The sequence below is a fragment of the Choristoneura fumiferana genome, chromosome 30 (assembly GCF_025370935.1).
Source record: "Choristoneura fumiferana chromosome 30, NRCan_CFum_1, whole genome shotgun sequence".
NCBI classification, from domain to species: Eukaryota; Metazoa; Arthropoda; class Insecta; order Lepidoptera; family Tortricidae; genus Choristoneura; species Choristoneura fumiferana.
The window spans coordinates 4,434,102-4,454,845 of record NC_133501.1 but is presented as its reverse complement, the minus strand read 5'-3'; the positions used below and the strand labels follow the sequence as shown (position 1 = coordinate 4,454,845).

The 20,744-nt window shown below is 38.8% G+C and overlaps 1 protein-coding gene across 2 annotated transcripts in view; it reads left to right on the top strand.

The window, feature by feature from the left end:
- LOC141444530 (uncharacterized) overlaps nt 1-20,744 on the top strand; it is a 48,130-nt gene extending 27,386 nt beyond the window's left edge. For both annotated transcript variants that reach the window (XM_074110081.1, XM_074110080.1), the window contains 3 exons: nt 14,813-14,921; nt 17,225-17,323; nt 17,690-20,744. In XM_074110081.1, the coding sequence (XP_073966182.1) occupies nt 14,813-14,921; nt 17,225-17,323; nt 17,690-20,586 (3,105 nt within the window). In that variant the 3' untranslated portion in view covers nt 20,587-20,744. The remainder of the gene's footprint in view (nt 1-14,812; nt 14,922-17,224; nt 17,324-17,689) is intronic.

The window sequence follows — 20,744 nt, the reverse complement described above, 5'->3', positions numbered from 1 at the left end:
GTTACCCATATAGTTTGTATGATTATGAGCAAAGTAACGCCTGATTAAAAAAAATATTTCTTCTACTCCTATAGGTACTGTAGTCTGTGACGAACAGTAATATAACAGCATACATAATAAGATGGTAGGCAGGTGGTAGGACCTTGTGCAAGCCCGGATTGCTACCACCATCTTGCTCGCTAATCCTGCCGTGAAGCAGCAGTGCTTGCACTGTTGTGTTTCGGCGTGGAGAGTAAGACAGCCGGTGAAATAACTGGCACTTGAGGTATTCCATCTTAGGCCTCTAGGTTGGCAACGCATCTGCAATACCCTGGTGTTGCAGTTGTCTATGGGCGGTGGTGATCTCTTACATCAGGAGACCCACTTGCTCGTTTGCCTTGCTCGACTGGATAGTCGAATAAAAAAAAAAAAAAGATACTGGAAAAGTGTATTCCCCATAACACTGTCAATTCCCCATAACAGCACTGTATCGTAATGTTGCTAAAACGATCGATCGAACCACTATTTTTTTTTTATTCGTACGTTCGGACAGGCTAAGGTGCAGCCAATTACATATTTTATATGGTTTTTATATAGAATAAAAAAAATCCGATCATATTCCATACCCTGCCAATATAAGTAACGCGTATTTTGAACATCGTCACAGGCAAGTAAACGTTAATCAAAAACAAAATGTAACTTAGACAAATTTACACATTTTCATATTTCTCACTTGTTTATTATTGTTTAAGTACATTCTCTTTGCGTTTGCCATATTTTCAACTAAAGTATGAAAACGTTTAAAGTTTACTATTTCTCTAATTTTAAGTATATTGTAATTAATAAGTACCCAGTCGAAGAAAAAGTATTGTATGCAACGTTGTATAAGTAGTAAGTAAGTCAAAAAAGCTCGTGGCGTCTTTTTCTTACGCCACTCACCTTTTTTAAACCCTGTTGTAAAACTGTTTCATAAAATACTATAAGAAAGGAGCATTTGCCTAAATAGCAGTGAGACTTAAGTAGAATAGTTAATTAATTAAAATAAATAACCGCACGCACGTGCACTCCTTGATTTATTTGCACTTGCAAATCATTCGACCGCAGTGTAAATGATCGTGTACTTTCACTTATTACAGAGCTTGTTAAGCTTGTAATATAATATTACATGAACGTAATAACTTTTACCTGTAACATGATGAGTGGTTGACAGGTTCAACAGCTTTTTAGCTAGCGTCTAACGAGAAAAAATACAAACATACATGGACTGCTAAAATCATTACTATTCCTTTGGCTTTGCCGTAGTCGAGTAAGAAGGTAAAAAGATATTGTGTTCTCTGTTTTGTAAGTGTTCTTCGCTTGAACTTTGCTTGGAGTTTTTTGTGTTAAATTACTTTTTTTTTGGAGAAGAAGATATCTTAATAAATTTAAAAACGTTCACCTAAAAAAACCTCGACTTTTTATAATATCGATCTCTCAACATAAAATGTTATTTTTATGGGATTTGTCTTATATCCCATCCCACTTCCTACTAATATTATAAACGCGAGAGTTTGTATATGGATGGATGTTTGTTTGCATGTATGTTCGTTACTCTTTCACGCAAAAACTACTGAACGGATTTCCATGAAATTTGACAAACATCGTGTCTATACCGTTGTCCAGCGGTGGTGTAGCGGTATAGCACGCGGCACGGAATGCCGAGGACCTGGGTTCGATTCCCAGCGCTGGTCTTATTTTTCTGGTTTTTCTGTGCATCTATATTTCAGTTTGTATTTTCGAAATCAGAATGCCATCTATGGAAATGGTGATGTAGAAATTTCTCCACAAGCCCCGCCTATAAGTATGCCGTATAATATATGCTATAATATGCTCGAAGGTCACGGCAAGTGAAAGAGAAGGTGGCGGTCGATGACCTGCGCGCGCGCAGCCGTGATCTAGAGGACGTTGATGATGAGAATAGCCCCGAACGTCGGCGTTTACGTCTTAAGGCCGGGTGCCCTTACTTCGCATAACATTAATTGTCCTAATATGAATTCGCATAACAGATTCGCATAACATAATTGTGCATAACAGCGAACTTTATGCGCATTAATAATTATGCGAAATAACGTTATGCCAATTTCAATTAGAAAGAAAGAAAGAAAGAAAATACATTTATTCACAACACAAGACACAACAATAGTATTAAGTACAAATAGACAACACGTAGGAAAGTATGTGTCATTGCGGTTGTGAATCGGACACTGGCTCAGCATAATGCTGAAGCGTTAATAAGAATGGAAACCGGGATGGAAACATCTACGTCCGCAAGGAGCATGGCTCACCCGTCACCGCCTGCGTTCTGAAATTGACCTAACCAAACTTTTTGGTATGTGATCATGTTTGCTCTACTTGTGGTTAGAAATGAAACTGTAGCTCATAATATATGTTTGTTTGTTACTATATATTATCTACATTTGTGCATTTCTCAACACCATGGAATCTACTCTCTGGTCATAAGAGATATGTACAACTGTGTGAAGGAGTCTATATACTGTTTAAGCCTCAAATGTTTATATGTTTTTTACTGTAATAGTTTAAAAGGTTTCAAAGAACTATTTCCTTGTTATTTTTACTTGATTAAGTACACATCATTATTTTCTGACAAAAAATACTTTTATGTTCACATATGTTCTGCTTCTCTGTACTCCGGTAACTTGTGTAAACTACAACTCTCACTTACAATAATAGCTACTCAACTCAAAGTAAAATCAACTTTCTGCAGTAAGGATTGGACTATCTATTCGTCATGTTACTTATTTTATATATTTGTCTTCCAATGGTTGCCCTAAAATTTTTTTAAAGTTGGATTATATAATGCCGGTTCTCTTGGAACTAATCATGACGAATTGATAGTTGCAGTGACTCAGCATTCAATTGATATTTTAGCTATAAATGAAACATGGTTACGACCCAATGAAGAAAACAAAGCTCCGTCCATACCAGGCTACACTATTCGTAGCTCACCATGACCAGTCACAGTGTGCGGTGGCCGTGGCGGTGGTTTAGCTTTTTATGTTAAAAAGGGCATATATGCCCGTGCCTGTGAACACCCTGTCTGCCCACAAGTGGAGCAAATGTGGCTGAAATTAAGCATAAATGGCATCAAAACTATTATTGGTACAGCATATAGGCCGCCCTGGCTGAATGTTGATATATTTTTAAATGCCCTATTGGACTCTGTAAATTCATTTTCTAGCTATGACAATGTTATATTGATGGGTGACTTCAACATTGACCTCCTTAACGATTCATTAAACTCAACTAAATTACTAAATTTCATTAATATTTTAAGTTTAGAACAAGTTGTTAATACTCCAACGCACTTTACTGAACTAACACAGAGTGAAACGCTCATAGATATAATTTGTACTGATGCCAAAGTTAGATGTGTAACTACTGAAATTATAGGCCAAAAATTATCTAATCATGCACTTGTTACTTGTACTCTCAATTTTAAAAAACTGAAAATTTTACCTCAGCATATTAAATTTAGACCATTAAAGGACATTGACCCTGAAATATTTAACAATGACTTGAAAGCTTTACCTTGGCATGATATTATAGCTCTTAATGATATTAACAATATGGTTTACTCTATAAACAACTGTATTATGTATATTTTTGACCTACATGCACCTGTCAAATCAATGTTAATTAAGTCTCGCTCTTACCCCTGGATAACTGATAACGTTAAACTCATGATAAGGTGTAGGAACGCGGCCCATACTAAGTATTGTAAAACCAAAAGTGATTCACACCGAGAGTATTATAAAGATTTTAAAAGACTTGTTAATTCGGCTATTCATAATGAAAAGAAAGCATACTTTAACTATCATATTAACGGACACATTAAAACTCCCGTCACGCTGTGGAAGAACCTTAAATTAAATGTCCTACCTCCAAAACAAAAAACTGAATTACCGCCTAAACTTTGTTCGCCTGAAGATATAAATAATCATTTTCTTAACATACCTAACTCTAAACACACTGACATTTCCTTATTAACTTATTATGAATACCATAGGTTTGGAACTTCAACTTTCAGTCTTAAAGAAGTGAGTCCTACTCTTATATCCAAAATAATTAGTGGTATTAAAACTAACTGTCAGGGGGTCGATATGATCTCTTTGGACATGATTATTTTAACACTGCCTCATACCATAGATATTTTTGTATCACTTGTAAATACTTCTATAGTTTCATCCACTTTTCCTGACCTCTGGAAGACTGCTGTTGTTCGTCCTTTACCGAAATGTTCCAATCCAACTTCCCTTAAGGATCTAAGACCTATCAGTGTCCTGCCTTGCCTGTCAAAAGTTCTAGAAAAAGCTGTTTGCTTGCAGCTCACTGATTATCTCGAATCCAACGGGCTTCTTCCACATGTCCAATCGGGTTTCAGGAGGAATCGCAGTACAGCCACGGCATTGCTCGATGTTGCAGGTAACATTTTGGAGGCTCAGGATAGTGGTATGGGCACTATACTCGTTTTACTCGATTTTTCCCGTGCGTTTGACACGATAAACTTACCGCTACTCTTATCCAAGCTAGCCTATTACGGTTTTGACGAAAAGACAGTAAAGTGGTTCGACAGCTATTTAAGTAACCGTGCCCAATTTGTCAAACTAATTAAGAGCGACGGTTCTGAGTCCTCCTCCTCTGTCAAACCGGTTTCAAATGGAGTTCCCCAGGGCTCTATACTGGGACCGTTATTGTTTATCTTATATATTTCAGATATTGTAAAATGTATCAAAAATTGTCGTTTTCATTTGTACGCTGATGACGTGCAACTGTACTTATCTTTCAAACCGAACGATGTAAAATCAGCTGTAGATCAAATAAATCAAGACCTGTCAAGAATAAGTGAATGGTCCGTGCGTAACTCACTTACGTTAAATCCTATCAAGTCAAAGTACATTGTCATGGGTTCAAAGCACCAAGTCAATAAAATCAACTCTAAAAATCCTCAAATCACCATTAATGGTGAGGTAATAGAAAAGACTGACCAAGTGCGCAATTTAGGTCTGAAAATGGATTCTGAAATGCGTTTCGAATCTCACATTATGGAGGTCACCCGAAATTGTTTCTATCGTTTGAAGGTGCTGTACAGAGTGCGGGACTATCTTACTACTGAATTGCGCATCAAATTAGTCGAATCTCTTATCTTGTCTAAATTTAATTATGCTGATACTGTTTATGGTCCACGTCTTCTTTCTAAAACTAAAGCTTTAATACAAAGAGTACAAAATGCATGTGCAAGGTTTTGTTTCAACATTCCTTCTAGAGCACATGTATCACCATATATAAATCGTGCTAAGATTTTAAATATGTCCTCACGACGTTATATTCATCTCAGTACTCTGCTTTTCGGTATTATTAAGCACCGCAAACCTCCCTACCTTTTAGAAAAAATCACCTGGTCTCCCTGTACTCGTTTATGTCGTCTTGCCGTTCATACTCACCACACAAATGCATTCCGTGGAAGTTTTAAATACGTCGCATCCAAAATCTGGAACAATCTCCCGCCCCCACTGCGCTCTACTGCGCTCTCTTTTGCTAGTTTTAAGCTGAAATTAAAGGATCATATGCTAAAGCGTCAGTTAATTGGCGATATTGTAATTGTATAGTATCACCATGTATCATGTAAACATTTAGAAATAAGTGAAATACCTATATAAAGAAGTAGAAATAATTCCATTGTCAAATAATGATACATAACATGTCAAAGGCTAACTTATCCCTTTGCAGAATCTCCGTCAGACGGCCATAATGTACAACATATTATTATATGTATAACATATTTTAATTTTTTTTTTTTCCCTATTTGGCTGCAGCTGAAAATCAGCGCTGTGGTTCCGTACCTCAGCATTGCTGAGCTGCCAGCCCTTTCGGCTAGCTTTAAGTAGACCTTAATTAAACATTAATTATAAGTACCTGATGTATGCTACCTACAAGTTTGTCGATTAAACTTTTTCTTTCTTTCTTTCTTTCTTTCTTTCTAATAATAAACACCCCAGCGCTGATTTTCAGCCAGCACCGTTGGTGACCCTCGGACCGCTACAAAGATATACTACACAGCTTTATTACTATACATAAGACTACATAAATAGATAATTTGTAAACTACAAATTAGGACAATTAATTTTATGCGAATTATGTACAGAGGCCTCATTCTCATTCGCACGAGATCTTTTTTAACGTCCATAGATACTCTTTACTCCATATTTATAACAATCTGGTAACAACACGCCTGGTTCAATTAGCTAGAACATTTCTTTTACATGTAGGTAACTTTTTTAAGAAACAAAACATTTTATAACAAAAGGTTTATTATAAACATTCACAACGTTAATTAAAACGGCGTGATCTATGCGTTCAAGAATCGTGAGTTAAGAAAGTGAAAACAGACTTTAATCACTAGTGATTCGCCCCGTCTTCACTCTTTTATGAACTAGCTGAGCCTAAGACTTCGTCTGCGAAGAATTAGTTTATCACCCACAGGAACTAAACATTTTTTTCGAGATAAAATTATTCCATTTCCGGTTCCATATCTATTGGCTCGCATATTTATTGAAAGTCCAAATGCAATGTTTGTCATAACTCTTTTGTCTCTATCAAATAATAGTTCAGAATTGTTATAAAACAAACCCTGCAGTAGCCCCTGTAGTACCCCTGCGGTATCGTTTTAGCAACATTACGATACAGTGCTGTTATGGGGATTAGACAATATAGACTTTAGAATCTTGTTATGTATGCTGTTATATTACTGTTCGTGATTAAGTAAATCACAGATTACAGTATAGGAGTAAAAAAATAATATAACGGCATAGAATCTGTCTGGTTTCTCCAGACACAGATATTAGACAATTTTAAGTTAACTTTCGTACTAATTGCCGGTAGGTAATTAATCTAAAATAGACGTCGGCAACTCTGAGCGTCCGCGCCGGAGTAGGCAGTGTCTCCTACAGGGTCGGAATGGACTTACTTATCCTCTTTACTATGCTTAGGACGTGGACATAAAGCGTTTTTATAGATGTGGGGAGACCCTAACTATGATGTCAAAAAAGTCAAAAGTCAAAATATCTTTATTCAATTTAGGCTATAACAAGCACTTATGAATGTCAAAAAAAAACTACCACCGGTTCGGAAAAACCTCTGTTGAGAAGAATCCGGCAAGAAACTCAACGAGGTTTATTTTTTTAAACAGATTTACAATATTATTAAATGATATATTGTATACATCACAAGTATTTAACACAACTTTATTTTTAACACAGTAGGTTCGCTATTTCACGGGATCGCTAATGCGGATCGGAATTATTTCCAAATATCCATGTCCATGATATAATCATTAACTTTATAATACGCCTTAGATATTAATGTCTTCTTGATGTTCTTCTCTGATGTATGTATGTGCCAGTCAATACAAATCTTTCAAGTTAAATTTGACGCATCTAATGCGTGGCCCAGAACCGGGGATAATATTTAAAACAGAGGCTCTATAGATCACCGGTAATTGGATCATCATGGTCCCACTTAACTTTTGGTTTTTTGGTTCTTTGGTTCCTAGAACCCAACTGACGTCGCCTGTCACGCCTAAAAATACCAAACATTGTGCTTTACATTGCTTCTTCGAATAAACTTTAGTGTAATAAAAATGAAAAAACTAATTATTTTTAAAGTCGCTGAACTTTTTAATAATAATAATAATCTTTATTCATTTAATAACAATAATCTTTTATTCATTGAAAGTAATCGTTTTACTGTATGATGTGGAGGCCTCCTAGTTGGCGTTTGTACACCAAATGTTGTTTAGTTTGCCGAGTACGATCTACGTTTTAATTATTTGCCCGTGGTTGTTACAGGCCACACACGGTATAGTAAGTAGTCAGATTGTCTTGAAAGTTAGCATACTTATGTAAATCTGGAGACAATATAGTAATCTGGTAGTAACATTCTAGTGGTCCGGCCAGGATCGTCTCCGCAGGACGGAACTCATCAGTTTATGGAATTGACTTGAAATTTGGTGCGTAAATGTAGTTAAGATGACAATGCAAGTACAGTCAACAAAAACTACAGTCAGCAAAAAAACTTACTTTCTTATGTTGGCAACACTATTAATACGCGGTAAAAAATAAAAGCTTCTAACAAACACACGATGTCTACGGTAATCTCGACTGATTCGCAAAAAAGGTAATTAGCCAATACAATAGTACCTAATTAGCAATGTTCTCATACTTCGGAAGTGTTGGTGAAAGAAACTGGGATTTGATTATGATGTTTGTTCCGTCAGGTTTTGTTTGGTTAGTAAATTAACACAAATTCAAATTCAAATTCAAATCATTTATTCAGTAAATAGTACGCAATGGGCACTTTTACACGTCATTTTTTAAACTAAAAGCGCTTTCGGAAAGACCATCATTGCCAAGAAGAATGCGCCGCAAGAAACTTGGCAGAAAGTCATTTTGTCATAATAATATAATTACAAAAAATACTTAAAAACTATATTATACAATTGTAGGAAAAAAAATACAAAAAATAATAATAATAAAAATACAGGGATGTATGGGTCCCTTAGTTACAATACTAAGCACTAACTATATGGGTATGTATTATAAGACCGACAAATCATAATACCTACAGTTGAAATGTCGACGCATAACACATCGAAATTCAGAATACCGAATGTACAAAATACCGACAACCGATACATCGAAGGTCGAAATATCTATTTTTAAATGACCGAAAGTACAAAATCCCGAAAATGGGGTATGTATTATAATACCGAAAAATCATATTACCTACAGTCGAAATATCGACACTTAACAAATCGAAATTCAGAATACCGAAAGTACAAAATACCGAAAGTACAAAAACCCGAAAGTAAAAAAAAGTTTGATATGTGCGAGCGAGCGAAGCGAGCGAGCAAGACGGTTCGAGGCAAAAGCGACTTGGATAGGTTAGGTTCAGAAGGCTAAGGCGGGAGCGAAGCGGAGCGTAGCTCCCGCCTTAGCCTTCGATGTTAGGTTTTTTTTTATAGCAGCCCGGGTAATATTGCTTCACAAATGATCTTTGCTGTTGAATCTTATCCAACCTACTTTCTTAGTGCAGTTAAGTATTTTGCCTGCTATAAAAAAAACCTAACATCGAAGGCTAAGGCGGGAACTACGCTCCGCTCCGCTCCGCTTCGTTCCCGCCTTAGCCTTCTGAACCTAACCTATCCGAGTCGCTTCTGCTGCGAACCGTCTTGCTCGCTCGCTTCGCTCGCTCGCACAAATCTTTTCCTGCTATATTTGTTTCGTCTTTGTATAACGGCAGTTTCGGTATTTTGATTTTCGATATATTGATTGTCGATAATTTACTTGTAGTGATTATGACTGTTCGGCATTATGAGTTTTCGACCTTTCGAGTGTAGGTATTTTGATCTTCGGGATTGTAGTCTTCGGGTTTTAGGCTGCCGGTCAAATGTACTTTCGGGATTTCAAACTTTCGGTCATATATCCATTCGACGTTTTAATATTCGGCCTTCCGTCCATAGGTCTTGTGAAATTCGGTCTTTCGTTTATCGGTATTATAATACATACCCAACTATATCTAAACTATATCTACGTTCAGTGGAAGTGTAGAATGCTTCCACCGTCATAAATTTTAAAATAATAATTGGCATTATAAATATTTAGGTATCCGTGTGCTCATAAATGGTTCACTGACTTCATGCACTAAACCAGGGCCTCCCAAACTTATTTGTACTTATTTATACGTCCTTGGGACGTTGCAATTTTTTTAGAACGCCCCTCAACCCAGTCCCCAATAGTTATTTGTGTCACAAGGGAGCAAAATGGTGTATTTACGACGTGGGCGTACATTGAATCCAGAATGTAGCAAAGGATTCTACAATATAATCCTGAGCGTAATGAAGGATTCAAGTGTTTAACGCCCAAAATGAAAATAATTTCGATCCCGAGTGGCTCATACAACTTGTCAAAAAAAAAAACTACATATTATTAAAGAACAACCAGCATAGAAAATGGCGTGGATTTACAATTATCAACTTCAAAAAAATGGCATTTGCAATAAAACACTTAGAAAATCCTTGAACAGAAAAGTTGCACTTTGCTCCCTCTCGTCAGGGAGGAAAAGTTACTTTTCTGAAGGAGAGGTGTGAAAAAATAATTACCAATTTTAGTACTAGCCTAGTAACAGGTTAGTTATCAGAAAAACATTATTTGGACATTTATAATTTTTACTAGCTGTTACCCGCGTCTCCGTCCGCGTATTCGTTTATCTATCCCGCAGGAACTATGCAATTTTCCGGGATAAAAACTATCCTATGCCCTTCCCGGGACTCAAACTATCTATATACCTATATCTAATTCTACGCTAACGCTAGTATAACTACCTATATAGCAACGTCAAACTTACCGCGACATATACATTTACTTCCGCTAACAACATAGTAAGCACTTCCCATAGAAAAAAGCTTGGGAAGTCAACTTAATTGGAGCTGGCAATGTATGGCGTAATAGACAATGAACTATCGCGGGAACTACGCGGTATATGGTCTCTGGAATAGTGGTGTTTGATTATATCGATTTTTTTGTCGATATTTTATTTTTGCTGCTGTATAATCAATTGAAATGGGTACAGTTGGGTCATAAATATATTGTACGTTAGCAAGACGTCAAAAATATAACACCTTGATAAAAATAATCACTGTTTTTTATTTTAACATTCGGAAATAACAAACAGTTAATTTTTATGTTACTTTACCATTGTTTGTTAGTGTTGTGGAAATATAGTAGATTGTACAACGAGAGCATAAAACGAGCAATTTTACCCGAGACGTTTATATAGCTACGCGAGCCGGTACGGCGAGGGTGGATAGACACGTCGAGGGTAAAATGGGTTTAATGCTCGAGTTTTACACTCTGCTTTTCACTTCGATGGCGATGAAATGAAATAGCAACAGTGGAAACAATTGTTCACTCACAATGTACCTTTTATTTTTCATGCATTACTATATAATTATAATTTTTTAGATTTTAAATAATTTTAAGTTTGATTAAATTAAAAAATATCAAAAAAATATGTAGAAACTTCTTTGTTTGTGGCTGTTGACACCTGATTACCTTGGTCTTAGACGAAGATTTTACTTTATGCACTAGAGCCTAGATCCAGCAGAAATACGAACTTTACGAGCATGAGAAGTGAAAAAGGGTTTTATCTATCTATCTACCTTTATGCCAGTAACTGTAAGGTCAATTTACCAATACATACATATGTGTAACCAACGGACCAGTTAATTTTTTTTGGGAAAAGGAGCCCATTCTCTTGTAAACTCTTGCGAAATGCCGAAATTTCAATCCAAATGCAAGGCGCTGTGCTACGAATTTCAAGATTCAAACTTCGATCTTGCCTTACGAGACTGAGAGGGACGGTATCGGACGGACGGACGGATCTCCAATTTTTGATTTTCGTATTAGCCACCCAGATCTAATGGTAATGCTTAGAGCATCTAATATCGGACGTTTTTTGCAATATCGATATTTTTTCGATACCAAAAATTCAAATACAGGTGTTCCGGTACTTCGATGTTTTTTCGATATTCGTATTATTAATGTTCAATCAAATCAACCCAGCCTATATACGTCCTACTGCTTGGCACAGGCCTTCTCTCAGAACAAGATGGCTTGGGCTTTAGTTCCCACGCGGGTCCAGTGTGGATTGGGAACTTCTCACGCACCGTTGAGTTGCTTCGCAGGTTATACAGGTTTCCTCACGATGTTTTCCTTCACCGCAAAGCTCGCGGTAAATTTCAAATGTATGGCCGTGGTAGCCTTGGTTTGACCTATCGCCTCTCAAGCAGAAGGTCGTGGGTTCAAACCCCGGCCTGCACCTCTGAGTTTTTCGAAATTCATGTGCGAATTATTAATGTTAAAAGAATGATTTTTCCTAAGTAGCTAAGATTCTTTAAATGATGTCTTACACCTTTATTCGTGTTAAAGCGGTAAATGATTAAAAATGAATCACTCCGGTATACTAATGTTCAAGTAGAAAATTCGCTAGCGAAACAGTTTGGGGAGATATCGATAAAGTAGTATTTTTATCGACAACGTCCCATCACTACGCCTTAATCTAGTTTACGAAGCTTTCATTGTATCGGGCGCAGTGAGAGTGTCTGTCTATGCCTCAGTCTATGCTAATTAGAGATTATTAACCTGGCGGGCTCTGACCTCCACGTTTTTACCACAATTAATAAGTTAAGTGGATTAAGATGGGAAGTAAGTTAAAAAAATTCAAACTTACATGTTTTATTGACTCAGGCGTTACTTTGCGGAGGTCCATATCAATGAACTCTTAACAATTACTTTGCTCACTCGCGACCTTGTCTACATATGCAACAAATATGTGTTCATGCAGCTCCTCCACCTCGTCACTGTAAGAACTTACAGAAACCCAACTATCACTATCACTCACTCCGAGTTCATCATCAGACCAGCACAATCGTTTATCATGCTACTTTAGAAAATTAAGTCGAAAGATTCGGTTACATTATACATTAGACTAGTTACAAGGTTTTCAATTCGGTTGTAGCTATTTTTTATGTTTATATGACTTCAGAACTCCGCTATTTATGAACTGACTAGCTTTACCCGCGACTTCATATGCAAAAAAATTGTTTGTCACTTTCTCGCGGGAATTACTTATGCGATTTTCCGGGACAAAAAATTAACCCTTTGTTCTTCCCCGGGATTCAAACAATCTTTAGACCATATTTTATTTAAATCAGTTTAGAGGTTTAAAGCATGAATTGTTAGCAGACAGACTACCTACTTTCGCATTATAAATAATATTAATAAAGATTTGGAAAATTCTATTTAGGGTTCCGGAGCTAAAATGGCAAAAACGGAACGGAACGGAGGGTGGAAATTAAAAAAAAAACAGGATGGTAGTGAGTATATCAAAGTTACAAGGAAAACTATAACAGTTAAGTTTGCTTGAGAATTATTAGTGGTTTAAGAGTAAATAGCAGCCTAAGGTATAAAATATACCTAAACTTGGAAGATTCCGTATAAAATAGGAAATCCTTAGAAAAATATGACTTAATTTTTCGTAATGGCTATGGAACCCTATTTCGGGCGTGTCCGACACGGTCTTGGCCGGTTTTTTTAGTACGTCCTGTTTGGTGCCTTTTAATTGTTGTTTTTTATTTGACTGAATAGCAAACGAGCAAGTGGGTCTCCTGATGGTAAGGATCACCACCGCCCATAAAGAGAGACACCTGCAACACCAGGGGGATTGCAGATGCGTTGCTAACCTAGAGGCCGAAGTTGGGATACCTCAAGTGCAAGTAATTTCACCGGCTGTCTTACTCTCCACGCCGAAACAACAGTCTTCACACTTCACAGCAGGATTAGCGAGCAAGATGGTGGTAGCAATCCGGGCGGACCTTGCACAAGATCCTACCACCTGCAAAACTGTTGTCATTCGAAGGAAAAATCTCTTGACACTCAATTTTTTTTGCTAAAATTACTGCGTCTCGTAAATAAAATGGCCGCGGCAAACAGATCGTGAAATAATGCAAATGGACGCAAACAAACGGCAAGCACTTATTAAGATTAAATTGAACTATTATAGTCGTTGAAACGAGCATTTACAGAATTATCTGACGCAGTATTCGGAAACTAGAAAGGTGGACTTTCTTCGTATTTTTAGGGTAATTTTTCGCCGAAAACATGGTTCAAAATGGTTCATTTCACAACCTGTTTACCAGTTTTAACAGATAATTTATACTAGTAGATTTTTTATGTATTCTTCCATTAAAGTGTTTTTGCAAATGTGTTTTATTTAAATCGTTGTGTGTATTTTTGTATACAGGGTGGCCCATTTAGATCGGTCTGTATGGGAACGTCTGAAACTATAAGACATACGAATATCTGTTCTTAGAAACCATGTCATCGATTTAAGTAACAAGAAAAACTGCATTCATACATTAAAAAAAACTTTTACTCAGTTCTGGAATCAAACCAGGTCGTTTTGAAAAATAAAACATGCATTATTTCTATTTGGATATCGGTAGTGTGGGTCAAAAGCGATACATTTTATATTATACACGGTATCTAGAATGAATAAAATGAATTGTATTTCATATTCTTTAATAATGTAAGTTTTATTTTTAAAACGTCCAGATCGATTCCCGAGCTGAATATAAGTTTTTTTTTAAATGTATGAATGCAATTTTTCTTGTTACTAAAATCGATGACATAGTTTGAACAGATCTTCGTATGTCTTATAGTTTCAGACTCCTATACTGACCGATCTAAATGAGCCAACCTGTATATTCATCTTGGCACATATGGCTTTTAAATTAAATGCCAAAATCCATATATCAAAAGAGTGCTCATCGGAGTTGGCAATCTCACCGACAGGCTTTACAGCATTGTGCTGCGCCATGTCCGATCCACGATCGCAAGAACACATACTATCCTTCGTGTTGTCGAAACTAAATTTATTCATCACAACACACGACAAACAATATTATTAAGTGCAAATGTACTTAATAATATTGATATCGATTTTCGAATTTAGGAGTAAACCCTCTGGTTGAGTTCGAAACAGGTCAGTGTAGTGTGGTGGTGGTGATAGATGGGTTTGTGTGATTTGTGTGGAGGTAGAGGAACTGCATGAACACGCATATCTTGCATAAGCGTTAATTGTTTAAGTTAATTAATATTGACCTCCGCAAAGTAATGCCTGATTCTATCAATTATTTAAAAGCGTTATCGTTTTCCAGATGCTGCTGCTGCTGTGTGTCGTGGGAGTGGTGGTGGGGGAGGACACCCCGCCCGGCCTGGTTTCCAAGGACAGCGACCAGGATCTCCAGGCTGAAGCTTCGCAGTCAGGTAACCCCAGTTATTAAGGTCTCTACATATTACACCGTATCATGACGTGGTCGTAATAGGAACGTGTCAGACGGAGTGTCAAACGCATATATATATATATATATAGATGACACGGGACGGCAACGGTTGGTTACGACTTAAAGGCTGACCACAATTATAAAAAACCTCGCCAAAAAAGTTATTGCGGAAAAACAATAGAACTAATTTCTTGCACTGGTAACACTAAATTCAGATGTCATTTGTCTATTGCTGTCAATGTTTAACGTTGTTTGCGCGTGGTATTTTAAAGGGTAATTTTGTGTTTTATTATCGTTAAAATGCCGAAGATTATCCATAGCCTTGGAAGGAAAGTAATACAATGTATAAAAATATCTGTCATGGAAAAAGTCTGAGGGATTAGAAAGTATTCCTTTAAATAACATCACCGACACCGTTGTCAATATGACTGGTAGGTATCGTATAGTAAGTGTAAAGAATGTTGCAATATAAAACGTAGAAGTGCTGCCCTCGCGTCATGTTTTTTATATTCCTGGTCAGCCTTTACGAAACGTGCTAATGAGATTAGTCTCGTACTTTACCATACAAAGAATATATTTTTGGCTGACACGTTGCTATAACGGTCATGTTATGATACGGTGTAATGTGTAGAGACCTTTAGTGTTACAAAAAAAAAAAAACATTTATTCAGTAAATAGGCCGCAATGGGCACTTTTACACGTCATGTTTTAAACTACCAACGCTTTCGGAAAGACCATCATTGCCAAGAAGAATGCGCCGCAAGAAACTTGGCAGAAACGGGAGCTGACTCCAAATTTAGCTGACGTAGCAACTCCTAGGGGAAGACCGAGACGTGTGTTTATGGATCAAGCCAAAGATAAGGTCAATGTTATGTCACAAGTACATAGGTACATAAGTCAATCACATGTATGTACTCGCTTTCCATACCTACGCTCGGCGGTCGCTCTAGGTTGTCAACTATGGCTTATGCACAAAAAATATCGTGGTTGTGGCACTCGTATATCTAGTTGTTTGATTTATTGTTGAGATGAGAATTAAACGGGAATTAATAATAACTAAAGTATTTTAATTTTAATGTAATTGTTACCATTGGTAGCTTAAAAACGACAATTCACCGTTTAATGTTGAATTTGAACAACCGGCCGCTAAACAGTTATAATTACTTTTTTTGTTGCTCCATTATTGCATCACAAACAAGTTCACAGACGCGTGTCTCAAGCGGATGGCACTCGCGCTCGCACTGGTCCCAACCGGTCCGAGATATCGTGTCCGTGAGCAATATCTATGTATACGTTACTCGAACGCTCTTTGTATGTAGATGATTTCTGTACCTATCTGTTTTGTGGTAATGTCGTATCAGGAGCTCAAAGCATTGGCAGACAGGCATACAGAATAGCGATTACTCCACCGACAAGAGCTAGGCTCTTAAATACATAATGATGATGAGCAACTCCTAACGCCATCTAGCGAGCAAATATAGAAACTCTGACCGAATCCTACATCACGCCATCGAAGTTTCTCAACTCGGGCGCCTATATGCAACTTCTGACGCTCTTCCTTCGGACTTCGGTCCCCAGGCATAACTGCCTGGAGAGAGATATCTCTATTGTAGCTTCTCCCCCGCATTGGTGACCCCGACAAATGGACCAGGAAGTCCACTGTTGGACATAGGCCTGCCCAGTGCCGTGGAGCGCCGGCGTTAGATTGCTGCCCCCCGTCTTGTGGGCGCCATAGAAATAGGCTGAGGGATGATACCATAAAATGGGCAGCAGGGCTGCTTGGCAATCTTACATACTATTCTGCTCTCGCCAATCCGTTGGCCAAACGTAGCAAGTATTGGCACTCCCCTCTCTAATAATGTAAGAGGGTACGACAATACATTGCCATGAATGAGGTAGGTAAGACGATTTTTTTCTATATAACTTATATCTCCCTATTCCCATGGTGAGATGTCGTGAGATTTGGCTCCCATTGTCTGTCTCGAGTAAGATTTTTTCGAAATATTTGTCTGTTTGTTTGTTACTTCATCATGTTTGATGAAATTCGGTATACAGATAGTTTAAGTCCCGAGGAAGGACATAGGATAGTTTTTATCCCGAAAAATTGCAGTTCCCGCGAGATAGCGATAACCGAGTTCCAACCAGACAGAGTCGCGGGTAACGGCTAGGTCAGTCATAATGTAAGCGGACTCTATTGAGTTAATTTACGCTTAACTATATCACAAAGTACTGTTTCTTGTGGAAAAAAAACGTAATAAAAGTCAAAGTCAAACTATTACTTTCCAGGAGCACAAGCCCAGAAGCGGGATGCATCGCTATCAAACTCATACGGCGAGCCTCTGCCTGCTGATGCCTATGGACCTCCCAGAGACACCTCTAACCTAGGTAAGCATTATCAAAAGATAGCAAGGGTAGTCCCCCACAAAAGATTGCATCCACAGTAGACTTGGGTAATCTCGACTCCGACAAGGGATCTGTCTGACTCACTAAATCCAGCTCCGGTATCGGTACTCGTAACGAATCCGCTTATCGACTCCGACTCCTTTATTGACTCCGGTTCTTTCGAGCGATTATTAGTTTGTGTCCGATCCGGCTCGGTTCGGTACCGATTCGTCCTAATGACTCTTTTGAATCTGTGAGTCACTTCGAATATACTTAATACTGGCCATGTACAAAATATTAGATTTTATTAAAATTACAATATTTTGTAAAAGGATATTTTCTGATCTACTCTGTTTTCCACATTTCCAGGTCTCCAGCTCCCAGCACCAGTGTTCCAGCAGCAAGACATCCAGAACAACATATTCGACACTCCTCCAGGCGCTTATGGACCCCCATCTCCCATCAGCTTCCCCAGCCAGGGCTACGATGGACCCCCTCCGCCCATGCGCAAGCCCGTCTATGGACCACCAAAACCAGTCTACGGACCCCCTAAACAAACATATGGACCACCGAAACCAAACTATGGACCTCCTAAAAAATCATATGGACCCCCTAAGCAGAGTTTACCGAAACCGACGTATGGAGCTCCTTTCAAACCGCCAAAGCTAAGCTTCCCTAAGCCAATTTATGGAGTGCCCAAACCTGTTTACGGACCCCCAAAGCCTGTGTATGGACCACCAAAAATACAGACGACTTACGGAACCCCTGTGAATAATGTTCAAAACATTCCTTTACCTGAACTACCACCAATAAATTTACCCCAAAACTTCGGCTCATTCAGCTCAGGATTCGGAAACCTTGGTAACATTGACTTACCCCCCACAATATACGGAACCCCACTGCCTTCCTTACCTTTAGAGCTGAAACCCAACTTCCCTCTCCCTTCTGAGACCTATGGCCCCCCAGGTCATATTCTGGGACCAGTAGGACCTAACGATCAGCTTGTAGTACAAGACTTGGGCAGCATAGGTCATTATGGTCCCCCACAACCGGATCCGAATCCCCGCCCACCGCATCCAGGCATCCCCGCCCCGCCCACGCCACCCCATGTCTTGTACGATGGATGGAAACCAATTCCTGGCGTTTCCAAGCCTTTGATTGAACAGGTCGAGAACCACATCGGAGACCAATATGGACCGCCACCTCTGCCACCAATTCAGGATGTTCAGTTGAACTTAGATGCTCATACATTGCCAAGCGCTAACCAACCACCTTCGTTCTCTGGTGCTCAAATAACTACAGGATACTCCAATGTCCATCAAGATATCTTAGCAAGCATTGATCTGAACTCCATCGTTGGTGGAGATTCTAACCACATCGATCAATCGAAGACAGTTTTTGAGGCGCATTATACAGAGCCAAGTCACCAGGACTTTACAGGTCAAGGGTTACCATCAGCTCAGAGCAAGCCTTTTGATACATATGGCGCTCCTCCTGCCGAGTCTTTGTCTGGTGGCCCGTACCCATCTTCACAAAGACAGCAAGGCGCTAAAGGCTTAGTGCCACCTTCTGGCGTATATGGAGTACCTCCTGGAAGTCAATATGGAGCGCCACCAAGACCACCTCCAGCTAACTTGCCCATTCCTTACGGCAGCTTCTCCGGTGGAGGCCACTCAGGTGGCAGTACCCCTCGCCATCCAATCAAGTTCAGAGAATCAGTCCCCGATGGTCTACTCCAACATATAGGCCACGTTACCCATCACAAAGACACACACAATACTGACCACGTGAAGCAAGGACCAGCGTATTTGCCGCCACCTGTTAGGGAGGTGAAGGATGTACACCATCAGACAGGGAACCATGGTTTTAATAGCCTCTCTCTATCAATTGAACCTTCAAGCCTATACAGTCTTCCACATGGTGGTAACCCTATTAACTTCCAGCAACAACAGCCACTCCAGCAACAGCCAAGCACTTCTTACGGTTCTCCCATAGATTCGTATTCTGCTCCGTTACTGACTGTAGCTGACCACACAGCTTCCGGATCCAACACGAACGCTGTCACAGCTACTTTAGACGGCACGATTTTGGCGAATCTGTCCAACTTAGATGCAGCAGCTATTTTGAAACACTGCCCGTACCATGAAGCTATCCTGAAAGCTGCTAAATATGGTGAGAGGATACCCTCAGATTTAGCATCCAGTTACGTTGCCAGCCTGAGCTCTTTAGGAACAACACTGTCAAAGAGCCAGCAGACTTTAATCTCACCTCAAAATGGCTTCAACACGCCAGCGGCTGGGAGCGAATCAGTGTCTTACAACAGTAAAGACCTGGCGACAGCCTCGCACACTTTAGTACAAACTATACTGCCAAGCAATGAGATAAAAAATGAAAAATCCGAGAAGACGAGCGTCCAGAAAGGAAAATCACTTAAAGATGAATCAGGAAAGCATAGCTACAAGCAGGAAGGTTTACAGCAACAGATTCTGCAAACGTCAGAGAAGATAAGGAATTTGAGCGAGGAAACTAAGCAGTTGCAGCAGAAGATTGTTTCGACGAGCCAAAGCTTGAGCCAGGTCAACGGACAGATAAACCAATTCGGACAGAAAGAGAAAAGCAAAGGTGCTTATTCATTCCAAATACAGTCATCCGCTGACCACAACGGGAAAGGAAAGGAACCTTCAATCCCTCACGAGCAGCTGCTATCTGAAGGTCTCTTACAAAGCATATTGCAAGCGATAGAACAACCATCTCAAAAACAGAGACAAGTGAATGTTCAGAACCAAAAAAACAATTTTGAGCAAATTAACAATTTGGACTTGGGCAATCTGGATGCTGGAGGCCTAGTGTTACCAGCTGGCTATGAACCTATCGACAGAACAAAAGAAACGAAGGTAAAGGAAACAAAAAAAGAACTGACGATTGATCAGGAAATCCAAAGCACGAACCAAGACATAAAACAGATACTGAACAGCGAAATAATTCACAGGCATAGGGGAGATATTCCGTATACCGAGTGCGATTTGAAAGCAGACAATTCTGTGACTCACACCATAGTAGTGCCTCCTCCTAACGTGGATAAAGTGAAACCAGTTGAGGAAATAGACGACAATGACGTAGCGATCTACTTTGATGATAAACCAGAAGTAACGGAGAAGCAAGAACCTGTGACGGAAATATCTGTGGCCACGAGTATAAGTGAAGGAGAAGATCAGTATAAGAATCAGCCGGAGTTCGGTGATAAAATAGAAAAGAAACAGTCGTAGATGATTTGGTTTTGGGAAATCTAGTCTGAACAACCAGTGAGCTGTAAATCAGAAATTTTACAATGTCAATGGTCATTTATAATAGGTACTTATATTTAAAGAGGTGGCCAGGGTAGAAATAGAAACGCAACTTTGGCAATTTTTTATTAAAAAATATC